This window comes from Pseudorasbora parva, chromosome 3 (genome assembly GCF_024679245.1).
Source record: "Pseudorasbora parva isolate DD20220531a chromosome 3, ASM2467924v1, whole genome shotgun sequence".
NCBI classification, from domain to species: domain Eukaryota; kingdom Metazoa; phylum Chordata; class Actinopteri; order Cypriniformes; family Gobionidae; genus Pseudorasbora; species Pseudorasbora parva.
The window spans coordinates 29,164,293-29,180,666 of record NC_090174.1 but is presented as its reverse complement, the minus strand read 5'-3'; the positions used below and the strand labels follow the sequence as shown (position 1 = coordinate 29,180,666).

The 16,374-nt window shown below is 37.9% G+C and overlaps 1 protein-coding gene across 1 annotated transcript; it reads left to right on the top strand.

Annotated features, from left to right (window-relative positions):
* Positions 1–348: 348 nt before the first annotated feature.
* On the top strand, positions 349–15,408 carry mob1ba (MOB kinase activator 1Ba). Its single transcript, XM_067438321.1, has 6 exons — positions 349–540; positions 3,846–4,012; positions 7,818–7,911; positions 9,090–9,223; positions 13,629–13,792; positions 13,919–15,408. Exons 1-6 carry the CDS (start codon positions 527–529, stop codon positions 13,994–13,996), a joined length of 651 nt encoding a protein of 216 aa, XP_067294422.1. The 5' UTR covers positions 349–526; the 3' UTR covers positions 13,997–15,408.
* Positions 15,409–16,374: the final 966 nt, after the last annotated feature.

Genomic DNA, 16,374 nt, shown 5'->3' with positions numbered 1-16,374 from the left:
GTAGTTTATATTTTGTCTAAACACCTGTTGTTGTTTTTTGTAAAATGAATCAATTATTAGAATATTATTATTATGTATGGAGAATATTTATTAAGATCTTATGAGTGTATCTTTGTCTACCTAAAGTAATATCAGATACTGTTAGATTTTTTTTACAGCCCTAGGGTGCACTGTTTTACAGTGTCTTTTCCCAATACACACTAAACCAATCTTACCAGGGCTATCCGTGGAATACAATAATCACGAAGAAAATTTTATTTCATATATTTTCTTTATATCTTTTATGCTTACATGACTCTTATTAGAGAAAAAAGAAGGTGCAGTGGGTCTACTGTCGTGATCTCGCGGGATTTTGGGGATCTGGAGAGACTTTGAATGGGAAGGAGAACTTTTGCACGGGCAGGATCAGTGTTGTTGGACTGATACGGATATTAAGGCTCAAATACATTGCTTTTCCACCCTTCAACAGTCAAAATAACGGATTAGTGTCAGTTTCTCGTCCACAGCGCATTTTCCTCAAGGAGAGATGAGCTTTTTATTGTAAGTATGAGTGGGTTCTTCAAATGGGAACACTGATGGCTAGTTAGCAAGCGTAGAAATACTGCTTTTGTCCCGAAGCTGCCTCTACATGAGCAATCCTCACTCACAGCCGACCTGTCACTTACTAGAAGTACATAGTTATGACAAAAAAAGCTGATAGAAGCGCAGTTTGATCGTATCTCAACGGTTTAGTGCGTGACCATCATAACACAACACTGCATTATGGCTAATGAAAAATACTTAGCCAGTAACTTACATGAGGCCATCAGCATGAAATAGGATTTAATTACTCATCTCTTATATGACTTTACTTGGGTTTATACTACAGTAATCTGACTGTGAACAGAGCATTATTTCCCAACATCATGTAATTTAAATAAAAGGTATATAATCATGTTTTGTCGATCGACACAAGTAGCTTTTTTCCTCAAATGTGTCCCCTCCAGCAAAAAAAGGAACAATATTTGCTACCTAATAAGTGTTTTGTCTCTTTCACGATATGTAGCGTAATGATTTGGCAACCTCAAGTCCAGACATGATCAGTCTGGATTATCCTACTATAATCCCACTGTATAGTAACCCAGTGTGGTAAATCCCAATGCAGTTCATTTTGCTTTTAAATGTTGATTTGTGCTCATGTGCAAACTGTGTTGATTTTCTCATTTGCATGTTAAAAGTATTCTTCAGTTTCTCTTAGAATGGGTGATAATTTAAAAAAAATCATGCTGGTATTTTCGGCTGTATTTATTTAATTAAAAATAGATGTTTTACATTCTGGCCAATGTCCTACAAATAATGTTCATGTAAATATCTTAATAAAACTTGCTAAATTGGTTATGAAAGCAAATATTGTGAATGTAATCAATCTAGGCTATCCTACAGTATTATTTGCAACAAAAAAAGTTTTAAAAAATCACACTACAATCTAACATTATAACAACAACATAAAAACTAAAAGAATGTATTTAAAGCCGATGTTAAATTCACTAAACTAAACTAAAATGAATGTGAACAGTTTGGCATATGTGTGTGGCAGCACTTCTTCACATAAGTCTGTGATGTTTCGTGGAGATTCACTTGCAGAATCCACTCTTGACAGCAAAATGGAAATATTCGCATGACCTTCTAACATTTACAGATGGAGAATATAAGTGAAATTTGGTTTTCCTCAGTGTATAACTTAAATCACAAGCACATTAAACGGTACAAGTATCTGCCAGAGCATCTGACCAGGCAAGTAGCTTTAAACTATTCAGTTGAACTTGTATCTTGTTATTTTGAAGCCCTTAATATAAAGCATGTTTCATGTTTAGGACAAAGTGGATTATGCACTTTCCTTGCTATTTTTCAGATGTGCTGAAATAATATCGTAATATCAAACTACTACTGTATGTCGATAAAAAACTGTATTGGCTCATCATAACGTTTACAAGGAGACACTACCTTACAGTGGATTTAATTGTAAGAGCTAAATCATAGACACTAGTATTATGTTTTTGCTGTAGTATCTCAAGTATAACATATAATGCGTCAACAATGTAAAAGAGTAATGCATTTCTCTCTTCTTTCCTTTGAAAATGGGAAGTACTTGAGCTGTAACTCAGGCTGTATGATAGCCTATAAATCTAGACGCACCCTAGCGTCAGCAAATCTAATCTGCCGCGAGTGTCGTCTAGCAACTCTCAATACCCTTCTGAGCTGTAAACGCCAAACTCTTGCCGGGCCAATCACATCGTGTATAGAGACGGTGGGTGGGGCCATAATGACGGCAGAGTTGCGTTTGCGTGCTTCTAGTAAAGAAACTGGCAAACTCCAGTCTTTCGAATCAGCTTTGACCGCGACTCTGGAAGACTTGAAGTAAAGCTTTTCTCTGAGAAAAGAACAAAGAACAGCACTGAAGTCATTCTTAAAAAGGGAAGATGTGTTCTGAGTTTTGCCGACCGGATACGGCGAATGTTTAATCTATCAACAAGCTCTGTTTCACCTTCGTTGCTCTGGTTGGTTGTAGCGCTATCCTATCACGTGCAGAGGGAGTTTGAAAGACAACCGTTTATCCCACCCCTCAGATTGAGCCCTGTCAATTGTGTCCAGACCAAACATCTTGATGTGGGTCTGGCTTGTCAGGCTAGCTGTGTGATTCAGTTGTGTGAATAAAAGAAAAGCCTTGCATAAAACCTTCCACCAACTTAAAACTAGAAGTCAAATTAGTATGCAAGATGAAAATTCATGTACCCAGTGCCCTGATCTTGTTTGCAGCATGATAGCGGGACAACCTGTCTCACATGATTTTGAATTGATCTGTGCAAAGAGTGTTTTTCACTTGTTTTGTTTGTTGCTAAAAAATAAAAACGTAATTATGCCCTCAAACAGTTTGTGCTCTTGGTCTTGGCCACATGTTTTTTGCTTTGTGAAGACTGGAATTTCCCATCTGACTTCTGCTTGATGCCCTGATGCAGTCGCCTGACTCAGGGAAATGTCATTAGGGGTAAAAGATAATGTCATTTTGGAGTGCCGCGCCATGAAATTGGGTCGCAGGTCTGCTCTTATCATCTTTATTGTTGGCTTGAAACTTCAAGTGAGCTTTTCAGAAGGGTTGTATGTATTTGTGGATCACTTTTAGTTTCCTCTTGTTCTTTACTATGCAAACCTTTTCCTGTTTGTGTCTAAACAGGTGGACACACTAAACAGAGCAGCTGTTGAATTGGTGAAGACAGGCTGGCTTTGAGGTGTTGATGGGCCTGTAAAGGCACATTTTGAACACCTCAATATAGTACTAGGGGTGTAACAGTTCTCTGTAAATAAAATTGTGCACACTAAATTTTTGAGTGGTTTCGCATGGTTATGGGGGGATCGTTTAGTACATTTTTCCAGAAGGTCCATATTTTAAGGCTCTTTCTAACTTGTACTCAGCCTTAAAGTTAAAACTAACATATAAGTCTTCTAATTGCATGCAGTATTTATTTATTTACTCAGCATTAATTTGTCCCAGCAGCCAGGAGACATTAAAGAATATTACTCCTTATCTTTGTTTGTATTTTTCTTATTTCATTACTTTACTGTTTAATCAGAGAATCTAAAAATAAAGAGTATTCAATGTTCAGTATGATATAATTGTGACCGAGCGGCATTGTCACTGGCCTAACTGTTTTAAATAATCCAGCAATCCATTTACTAAACACTTCCACAATAAACTCCACGAAGGTGCAGTTTATGAGGTTTAATCATTGTTTGGTTTAGTGTAAGTGTAGAGCAAATAATTAAAGCGTGTGAACATCCAGCATTCTTACTTTTCTTTTATTCCTCAGTGGAAGCCGCTCGTCAAAGACGTTCAAACCGAAGAAGAACATTCCCGAGGGCTCGCACCAGTACGAGCTACTGAAGCATGCAGAGGCCACGCTGGGCAGCGGGAACCTGCGAATGGCCGTCATGCTGCCCGATGGAGAGGACCTCAATGAATGGGTGGCAGTCAACAGTAAGCATGTGACTTTAATCTAGGGGGGGGGAAATCTGTTTGCTGCGTGTTAGAAAAGTGCAGTGATGTATATTTTTTGTTGTTGTTGTTTTTTTGTTTGTCCCTGTAGGTCTTGACTGTAACTAGGTCTGTAGAGTAATCGCATCTCAGACTAAATTCAAAAACACAGTTCAGTTTTGTGGCTTCAAAGAAATAGCTTTTCCCTTAAATATATATATATGTGTGTGTGTGTGTGTGTGTGTGTGTGTGTGTGTGTGTGTGTGTGTGTGTGTGTGTGTGTGTGTGTGTGTTTGTGTGTGTGTGTGTGTGTGTGTGATTAAATATATATATATATATATATATATATATATATATATATATATATATATATATATATATATATATATATATTTTTTTTTTTTTTTTTTTTTACAAATATCCTGTGTTCACATATGCTAACATCTCAGCTTTCAAAAGTGGCCCAGTAGTGCAGCCGTACTAAATTAAACCACAACACAACGGAAACTAGCCACAACACAACGGAAACTAGCCACAATACAACGGAAACTTGCCACAACACAACGGAAACTTGCCACAACACAACGGAAACTAGCCACAACACAACGGAAACTAGCCACAACACAACGGAAACTCGCCACAATACAACGGAAACTAGCCACAACACAACGGAAACTAGCCACAACACAACGGAAACTAGCCAAAACACAACGGAAACTAGCCACAACACAACGGAAACTCGCCACAACACAACGGAAACTAGCCACAACACAACGGAAACTAGCCACAACACAACGGAAACTAGCCACAACACAATGGAAACTAGCCACAACACAACGGAAACTAGCCACAACACAACGGAAACTAGCCACAACACAACGGAAACTAGCCACAACACAACGGAAACTAGCCACAACACAACGGAAACTAGCCACAACACAACGGAAACTAGCCACAACACAACGGAAACTAGCCACAACACAATGGAAACTAGCCACAACACAACGGAAACTAGCCACAACACAACGGAAACTAGCCACAACACAACGGAAACTAGCCACAACACAACGGAAACTCGCCACAACACAACGGAAACTCGCCACAATACAACGGAAACTAGCCACAACACAACGGAAACTAGCCACAACACAATGGAAACTAGCCACAACACAACGGAAACTAGCCACAACACAACGGAAACTAGCCACAACACAACGGAAACTAGCCACAACACAACGGAAACTAGCCACAACACAACGGAAACTAGCCACAACACAACGGAAACTAGCCACAACACAACGGAAACTCGCCACAATACAACGGAAACTTGCCACAACACAACGGAAACTAGCCACAACACAACGGAAACTAGCCACAACACAACGGAAACTCGCCACAACACAACGGAAACTCGCCACAATACAACGGAAACTAGCCACAACACAACGGAAACTAGCCACAACACAACGGAAACTAGCCACAACACAACGGAAACTAGCCACAACACAATGGAAACTAGCCACAACACAACGGAAACTAGCCACAACACAAAGGAAACTAGCCACAACACAACGGAAACTAGCCACAACACAACGGAAACTAGCCACAACACAATGGAAACTAGCCACAACACAACGGAAACTAGCCACAACACAACGGAAACTAGCCACAACACAACGGAAACTAGCCACAACACAACGGAAACTCGCCACAATACAACGGAAACTTGCCACAACACAACGGAAACTAGCCACAACACAACGGAAACTAGCCACAACACAACGGAAACTCGCCACAACACAACGGAAACTCGCCACAACACAACGGAAACTAGCCACAACACAATGGGGAAACTAGCCACAACACAACGGAAACTAGCCACAACACAACGGAAACTAGCCACAACACAACGGAAACTCGCCACAATACAACGGAAACTTGCCACAACACAACGGAAACTAGCCACAACACAACGGAAACTAGCCACAACACAACGGAAACTCGCCACAATACAACGGAAACTTGCCACAACACAACGGAAACTAGCCACAACACAACGGAAACTAGCCACAACACAACGGAAACTCGCCACAACACAACGGAAACTCGCCACAATACAACGGAAACTAGCCACAACACAACGGAAACTAGCCACAACACAACGGAAACTAGCCACAACACAACGGAAACTAGCCACAACACAATGGAAACTAGCCACAACACAACGGAAACTAGCCACAACACAAAGGAAACTAGCCACAACACAACGGAAACTAGCCACAACACAACGGAAACTAGCCACAACACAATGGAAACTAGCCACAACACAACGGAAACTAGCCACAACACAACGGAAACTAGCCACAACACAACGGAAACTAGCCACAACACAACGGAAACTCGCCACAATACAACGGAAACTAGCCACAACACAACGGAAACTAGCCACAACACAACGGAAACTAGCCACAACACAACGGAAACTCGCCACAACACAACGGAAACTCGCCACAACACAACGGAAACTAGCCACAACACAATGGAAACTAGCCACAACACAACGGAAACTAGCCACAACACAACGGAAACTAGCCACAACACAACGGAAACTCGCCACAATACAACGGAAACTTGCCACAACACAACGGAAACTAGCCACAACACAACGGAAACTAGCCACAACACAACGGAAACTCGCCACAATACAACGGAAATGCTCCCGACCACGTGGGGGCTCTAGGTGTGCGGTAATGTTAGTTTTCCTTGCCATTGTTCTATAGAATGGCCAGTCTTACAAAGAAATAAACACTATGATCAGTTTTAAGTGTGTAACCATTGTATATCGACATGAAATATCAATTCAAAATCACCTGCATGCATTATAGCTGTATATTTCACGGTGCTTGATGCCCAAGGGAACATCTGCCAATTCCACCAAGTGGTAGAAATGGATAGTTTTATTTTATTTAAATATTCAAATTCCAATGTTGTGCATCATTGAGTCAGTTTTTTTACAATACAACCAAGCTGTGGAATTTTAACTTTCAAACGTCTGTTTTTAAATGTTAAAAGTAATTTTAAATCATACAAATGATATGTTTCAACTGCATGGTGCAACTGGCAGTTAAATGGCTAAATCTTTGTAAGACTGGCCAATCTATAGAGCAATGGCAAGGAAAACTAACTTTATTGCACTCCTAGAGCCCCCTCGTGGTCGGGAAGATTTCCATTGTGTTGTAGTGAGTTCGTTGTGTTTCGGTTTAATTAAGTATGGTTGCACTACTGGGCCACCGTACAAAACCCTTTTAAATAGGTAGTCAAAACCAGTACTCTAGTCATGCTATGGCGCTCATGTTTAAATGGATCTTCCCAGTTAACATCCATTTTATAAGGCCTGTTTGTAGGTCAGTTTTACAACATTTCAGAGGCAGTTGCTTGGATTCATTCATAGCCTCTGGCCTTCTTCTATTTTTAACAGTAAAGACAAAGGATCTTTCGTAGGTTGTTAGCCTCAGGGACAGAGGGCTGTGTACAGACTCTGGCAGCGCTGATGTTGCTAGGGTTTAGGGTTTCATCTAATTACTGCAGCTCATGAAATATTGGGTTTACCCAACTTCTGTTACATAATTGCTGTTACATACAGCAGGGTTTCCAAAATCCCTTGAGGTTTGTGATGGAACAGCATAGGGGAGATATTTCTGTTGTTATTGTTAAGGTCAAAATATGATTCATTTCAGACCTTGGCTTTTTACAGGTTTAAAGATGCTGGCATAAGTTTGTACTAAAATGCTCTTTCTTGTGCTCGTAGCTGTGGACTTCTTTAACCAGATCAACATGTTGTATGGGACCATCACAGACTTCTGTACTGAGGAAAGCTGCTCATTAATGTCTGCTGGACCTAAGTAAATATTAACAGGGATTTATCATGTGAAATATTTTGAGCATTACACTACCATTCAAAAGTTTGGGATGCTACTTTAAAAAAAAAAAAAAAAAAAAGGTTTTTAAATGATGTTTTTAAACTCTTGGTCTCACCAGGTTGTGACCATAAGAAAGTTGCAAGGTAGTTACATGTTACTATATGAAATTACTATATAATAACAGTAAATTATGCATAATTACAAGTAAGTAACCCTGTACCCTATAAGAGTTGTTCACTTCAGAATTAAAATTTTCTGATAATTTACTCACACCCACGTCATTCAAGATGTTCATGTCTTTCTTCAGTTAAAAATAAATTAAGGTTTTTGAGGAAAACATTCCAGCATTTTTCTTCATATAGTGGACTTCAATGCGGTACAAAGATTTGCAGGTTTTAATGCAGCTTCAAAGAGCTCTACACAATCCCAGGCGAGAAATAAGGGTCTAACGACAGTAAAATGATCAGTCATTTTCTAAAAAAATATAAAAATGTATTTACATTTTAACTACAAATGCTCTTCTTGCTCTGATCTGCAGTGTGCCACACATTACATAATCATATTGGAAAGGTCACGTAGGTAGGGCGAAAAACTTCAGAATCTTCCGACATTGTTGATTTACCTTTTTTTTGTGCAGGGTGTTTGACCTAATCTTTGCACGGTCTCTTTATAAACACTTGATTGGCACGTCACATGTGACCTTTCCAACATTTCCGCATTGCAAATCAAGAAGAAGAGCATTTGTGCTTAAATATATGAATTTTTTTGGAAAATGACGGATCATTTTGGTAGATAACCAAATTCCACATCTAGAGCTCTTTGAAGCTGCATTGAAACTGCAATGTGGACTTTCACATCGTTGTACCCCTTTCAAGTCCACTATATAAAGAAAATTCCTGGAATGTTCTCCTCAAAAACCCTCATTTCTTTTCGACCTGAAAATAAAGACGTGAATATCTTGGATAACGAGGGGGTAAGTAAATTATCAGAAATTTTAATTCTGAAGTGAACAACTTCTTTAAGCCTAACTGTAACTATAGTAAGTACATGAAGTTAATATTATTCAGTACTCATTTGAGTAATTACAATTTAACCATGTCACCTTAAAATTAAGTGTAACCATATATTTCTTTTCATTAGTTTCTTGTGTTTATCCGCAGGTATGAATATCACTGGGCTGATGGAACCAACATCAAAAAACCAATAAAATGTTCAGCTCCAAAGTACATTGATTACCTGATGACTTGGGTCCAGGATCAGCTTGATGATGAGACACTTTTCCCTTCAAAAATAGGTGTGCTACTCCTTTAATTTATTGTGCATGATACAGAAATTAAGCATGCTTTTTTTCTTTGAATAGCCCATCATGATCATGGAGGGAATTGTCCACATGGTGGCGCTTCTAAAGCATCAACAAAATGTGCTTCTAACCATTCTTCTCAAGGAATCTAGTTACCACATCTACAGCATATATTCTGCTGGTCATTTTTCCACCAATTCCCTTTGCTTGGATTCTAAAGCAGACTTTAAAGTGCCCATATATTTCTTTAAAAGTTCCTCATTTTGTTTTGGTAAAAAAAATAAATCTTGCAGTGTCTGAAATGTTTCAATAAAACGAAATGATTATTACCACATCTGAAATTCAGGCTTCACTTTGGGCTCCAGGATGTAGTGCCGTTATTGGACATGAGCAAGCAGACATGGCTGCAAAAGTTTTTTCAGAAAGAATCAGTTAATGCCAAATCCCACCCTCGGACATAAATCCCTCAATCAACCAATATCTACTGGAGATATTGGGCTGTTACAGAATGGGTAAAATGTCAAAAAAACAAAAACAAATTATTTGAAATAAATTCTCTGGTTGGGAAAGATGTCTATACTTTTAAATCAAGACACGGCCAAGTTGTATACAAGTTGTCAGATAGTGTAGTACTACCTGTCTCGTGGGCATTTGAAGGGTGAAGAAGCTCCGAAATGTCAATACCAAGCAGCAACCTCCCCCAGTTTCTGTTGAAGCCAATAGGCAAGTAACTTAAACTGCTATTTATCGACTGACCACTAGGGACAGGCTCCAGAAGGGAGTAGAATCTCATTGAGCATCATGTTAAAATTCCCAGCCTTACAGCAGAAAAAAAAAGTTTTACAGCCTGGTAAAAATTGTGGTTTTGGTCTACGGCGAATTTTGCCCTTCATGACAACTGTGAGGGGGGGGGGGGGGGGGGGTGAATTTTTTTTTTTTTAATAACTCTTTCGTTTACATTATATAAAGCCTTTAAAGTTCTGCATAATCAAGGGCGTGGTCACTTTGAGTGACAGGTGGATAGCCATTTATCCGCTGTCTGTTAGTCATCACGTCACCTCAGCTCCGCCCACATCCCGCCTCTTTGCCCATTTTCTGTTATCCAGACGTGACACGCAATGACATGCTGGCAAGATGGCAACAGCCAGCTCGTCTCTACTTGGTAAATACTGTAGTACCATCTTGTCTATAAAATGTATACTTTTGGACTGCCCAATTATTTTATGTTATGAGACGGCACTTTTTTTATTAGGACAAACTTTTAAGGATTTTTAGATCCAGAAAAACTTTTAAAAATGTTAATTCAAGCCCATGTCGTCATCCTTTGGAAGCACATGCTAAATGGATGCAAAATGAATGTGCTTTCACAGCACAGAAAATGGCATCCTCTTGTACGGAAGCCCTGAACCACATGGTGATACATATTTTTTTTCACTCAATTATGTTGTAATAACGAGATCTTATGTAGTTTTAACGACATCGTTTCTCGTAATATCGAGATATGTCATAAAGACTACATAATTTTCTTAATAACGAGATTAAATGACAATTTAAGTTTCTCGTAAAATGACATATATTTTCTCCTAATAAGGACGTGTTGTATGAAGTGTACCAAATAATGCCTTTATCCACATTAGAGAATTTTTAAAGCATTTGTGCCTTTGTCACACTTCCAAGATTGAAAAGCAGAAGCAAGCTCAGCGTAATCTGCTGCCAAAGCACGGAATTGTTGTAGTTTATTGACGTAGCTAACAGTTAATAACAGATCGCCATCTTCTAAATTGACCACTCGTAATTTTGACGGACCGGTGTAGCCACGAATATCATAACTATCTATAGACCTGTAAGACATATATTTAAGACGTATATATAAAAAAAAAGACTAATTTCAGCTTCACTGGAAACAGGCCAATAAGTCAGTCCATTCCCAGCGTTCTTGGTTTGCTTATTGTTTATTAAATATACAGGCAATTATTGACTAAACATTGATCAAAATAAAGAAAGACTTTCTAAAACCAAAAAAAAACAAAACATGGAAAAAATGAAGTGGTCAAAATCATGTCTGACCCCACTCCATGTCTTCAGACATATTATTATACAGTAGCTATATTATGCTGCTTACTTTTCATAGTAAACATATGAAATAAAAAATATATATTATAGGCTAATATTTAAACCTATATAAAATGAAATGGATTTCTTTAACCCTCTCTGTCCGACGAAGGTGCAGGCGACAACTCACAATACTCCGCCATTTTTATCCATGCAAATAAGTTCGACATAATTATAAAATATATTTATTTGTGTCCCTATTTAGGCTATTTTAAGTTGTTACGCTGCTATAGGTCTACAGGGAACTGAAAATGCAGTCAAAAAAACAGAAAAGGTTATTTGGCTAAAGTTTATACTGTCTGTTGTATACAATCGTGACTGCAGCTCTACAGTGATGTTATTCCAAACACGTTTTTGCTCATGTTAATGTTGTTTTAGACTAGGACACGAGTCATACAAATCGTTACCATAATAAATAGTTTCGCACCCAAGTGCAAATATAGAAATATTTAGCCTGAATGCCAGAAGAACTTAGCCCCGCCCACAACATTTTTAGGTTGGGCAGTTCGGTCTGGCCTCGATCCATAGAGGAGTAATTATCTCCGCACAGAAACTGTTCAGACCAATGAAATCATCAGGGCGGGCTTTAGACGATGACGATAAGATGATAAACTGTAACGTAATCATGCACGTCATCAAAGGGGCTTGGATTATATTTGTTCAAATCCTAAACGGAGAGCTTTTTTTCTCTGAAAAAAAAAAGGCATTTGACGGGGTAAAATGTGTGTTATTTTGGCAAGGTTGCCTGCTAAATTTCGCACTCATGGGTCTATATCACATAATAGTCGCTTCAACCCACGGAAAAAAACGCGGACATGGCAACACAGTGCAGTTGAGCTCTGTTGACATTTGACAATGTGTCGCTTCGTTGCTCCTAATTGGTTGTAGGTCTATCCAATCAGGGTATTCTCACAAAAATGCGTATAAATAGTACGTGTGTGCAATGTCGTGAAATGTATACGGCAAAACTCATTTTGGCGTGTCTATGGCACGCTCTTTTTCGCGTGCATATGATACGCATTTTATGGCGTATTATACATACGAACCCCCCACCCCACCACCCTAAACCTACCCAAGCGCGTGTCATATATACGCCATAAAGTGCGTATCATATGCACGCGAAAAACAGCGTATCATATGCACGCCAAAATGAGTTTTGGCGTATACATTCCACGACATTGCACACTCGTACTATTTATACGCATTTATGTGTGATCGGGTTGATCCAATTGATGTCTTTCCTGGTTCGGTTGAAACACGCCCCATAATCACAGCCCAATGGAGCAGTTTCAGACTCATATTCTGACTAGAATTGAGTATGACCACGTCAGGCTAAGAAATATTTGGATTTGTGCAGAATGGTTTAAGTTTCGTTTTAGGCTGGCCTAATTCGTTTAGGCTTTAAAATAAAAATAGTTTGAAGGCTAATGATTGGCATAATTTATGTTTTGTTTACATTTATTTTTCATTCTTGTTGTGAATTTCGTTACATTTTAAGCATTTGTTGTGGAAACAGCCTAAAATAGCTACATGTTGATAATGTTTGTAAACATTTCATTTTTAACTTTATTTTTAATAAAATTGGAATGACACACCAGTGCGATTTACTTAGGTTTATTTCTTTATTTGTCTTATCCAGTGCATATACTCGGGTACAACTCAGTGTAACACAGGCACATAGGCTATCAATTCTCTAATGTGAATAAAGGCATATTTTGTAGCTACACGTCACTATACAACACGTGTCCTTATTAGGAGAAAATATGTCGTTTTAACAAGAAAATGATACGACATAACATCTCGTTATTATGAGAAAATTGTCGTTTTTACAACAACATTATTACGAGAGGATGTCGTTAAAATTACATAAGATCTCCTTATTATGACATAATTGAGTGAAACAAATATGTTTCCCCTTACGGTTCAGGGCTTCCGTACTTTTGACATGTGACAACCCAAATTAAACTTTTATAAGCCTAAGCCACAACTTACAGGGTGGGTCAAAGCAAAAGGTTGTTCACATGAAACCAATGAAGACCATAAGCTGGCATTTTAAAGTATTTGGAAGTAATTTGCAGGGAGTAATGCTGGAATTACTGACTTATCGTTTCAGGAAGCTCATAATATATTTATTTTGGCAGACAATAACTCCATTGTGCACTTTGATCTTTGAAACTCTGCAGACTTTTTACATTCACAAACAATTATACTACGTTTAAGCTAGTATCCGAGAAAAAAAATCCTAATTGGATCTTTTAAATGTTGCTTTTCTGTGTGACATTTATAGGGGTCCCTTTCCCAAAGAACTTCATGTCGGTGGCCAAGACCATTTTGAAGAGACTCTTCCGTGTTTACGCTCACATCTACCACCAGCACTTTGACTCTGTCATCCAGCTGCAGGAGGAGGCGCACCTCAACACCTCTTTCAAGCACTTTATCTTCTTCGTTCAGGTGTGTATATGCGTCATTGAGGTGTGTGAGTTTGCGTTTGCCTGGGTGGTTGTGCTTCTCGTAAGGAGATTAATGTAATGTTTTAAAACTCAAATTAAAACATTTTACTCTCTACTTCCCCCCTAGGAGTTTAATTTGATTGATCGGAAAGAGCTAGCACCCCTTCAGGAGCTAATCGAGAAGCTCACGTCCAAGGACAGATAAATCTGCTCTTCCTGTCAGCATCTTCTCTAGTTTCTGTGTACAGGCAGCCTGGCTTTGTTCTCTCTGTGTTTGACAGGTGTGCAGGAATATTTCCTTTGAGAGTTAGGAAAAGGCTGACTCCAAAAAATACCCTTGATAAGCCACAGCTCAACTATAGGTCAAGGTTATAGTGGAATTATACTGCAGTCCTTTTGAAGTCGTCTCAAACACATTCTAAGTGCCTGATACGTCCACTTTCAAAATCGCTAGTGTTTGTATGAAAAGCACTACCACTACTATAAAACTTGCTTTTGACTTTTTTTTTAAGAGTACATGATAATTAGTGGTTTAGCTTTTTTTTTTGTATGGATTTGTTTAGAAGTTCATAGATTTAAAAAACTGAAGGAAGTTTCATTGGTTATTTTTGTTGTTGTTGTTGTTGTTTTTTTCACGGAGATGAAGATAAATATTTAAGTCTTGGCTTCTCTTAAGTACTCATTTTAACTGCTCCCTGTGTCTCATGATGTGTTTGGGATTTCCGTTATCAGTTTCTTTAGTAGTTGACTTGAGATTTTATCCAGCCCTCAATGATTCTTTCCTTCTTGTAACACATTTCACTCATTACTGAGGAACACTGGGCCCACAGTTTGCCTGCCAATGCTTTTATACCACTACATTACTTTTTTTTTTTTTTTAGGTGTCCAAAGTACTTGTTGTTGAGCCAGTTTTTACAGATTCACTCCCAGAGGTCAGGGGGTTTGTCTGTTGGATGCTGGAATGAATGAGCTGACTATGCAAGATCAGTATGTGCTATTTAATCTAATTTTCTCATACCCTATAAAATACACGGTTTACATTCTGTTCACGGATGTGGACACCATGGACACCTTAAAAAATGTATCTTTTTAATGTAAAAGATAAATGTTTCTATCTTAATTTAGCTCCTCCCAATTTGTATTAGTGTTTCAAATATCCAGAAAAAAAAGTTATGGTTTGCAAAAATCGAATAAAGTTCAAGACAGATGCCATGACACAAATTTTATGCTAGTTTTATAACTTTAATAACAGCTTCTTCAACACATAACAATTATATTGCTGACAAAATAGTTGGTGGTCCTTATTATAATTTAAGTAGTGCATACGTTTGGTCTTTATGAAGTTTCACCCCATGAATGTGTATTTTTCTGAATGTTACAGAAAATGTGTTACTCTGAATAACACACAGCTAAAATATTTCTGAGATTTTCACATCACTTCATTTCAGAACAGTATGAGATTGATTATAGACAAATGTGATAAACATTTTTGATGGTAAGTTGTAAATACTGTAAACAGAAAAGGTATGCAGTTGGAATAATGAGATGTCACTTGCTGAACTTTTGTGGTACAATGCTGAATACTGTTTATAGGATAATAAACCTGTTTGAACTAAATTTGGGTTTGTGTGTTTTATTTTGTTTATAGTACGGGCATCAGTATGTATTTGTTTTTTTTCTTGAATGAATCATACTAGCTATTACTAGGCTTTTAAAAAAAAAAAAAAATGCCTTTACAACAATATATGCAAATGCTTAATACTGGTATTTTTGTACCTGCTTCATAAATGAGCAGAAACTTGGTGAGATCAAGTTTCTTCAAGACAAAATCCTTCACGAAGTCTACTCATTATTTTAATACTACTTTAATTTATTTTAATACTGGCCTTTCCCACAGCCCCTCCTTTAATCAACAAAATTTGAAAAAGATATTTTCCTGGTAGTCACGTTTGGGTGTGATATAATACACCATATGGTCAATTTTACCTTGTCAGTCAACTTAGTCATACGTGATCATACTTTGGTTCATCCCTCAGGTCTGTGGTGTTGGTATTAATTTTATTGTCCTGAATGATGTTTGTTGAAATGAGAAAAACATAATCATCAATCACAAACTTATGAGCCAGTATTAACCCGTTACAATTAGAAAGTTACTTCGGGAGTGTTTCTGAGGATTAAGTCATTTGTGTTTCTGAGGATTAAAGGGTTAGTTCATGCAAAAATTAAAACTAGCCGGTGATTTACTCACCCTCAAGTCAATCATGACATTCTTCTTTCAGATGAATAAAATGGGAATCATATTAAAAATGTCCTGGCTCTTTTAATATTTATAATGGCAGTGACTGTTGGGTCATTTCCATAAAAGTGCAAGTATCTATCATATAATTGCTCCATATGGCTCTGGGGATGTTAATAAAGGCCTTCTGAAGAAAAGTGACGCATTTGTGTTATAAAAAAATAAAAACTCGTATTTTAAAACTTTATAGACTAAAATGCGCTAACATAGTATCCCAGATGTGATTTACAGGAGCATCGCAAGCTTTGATGCACTACAAACTCAAGCCCCTCTTCTCTTATATTGAA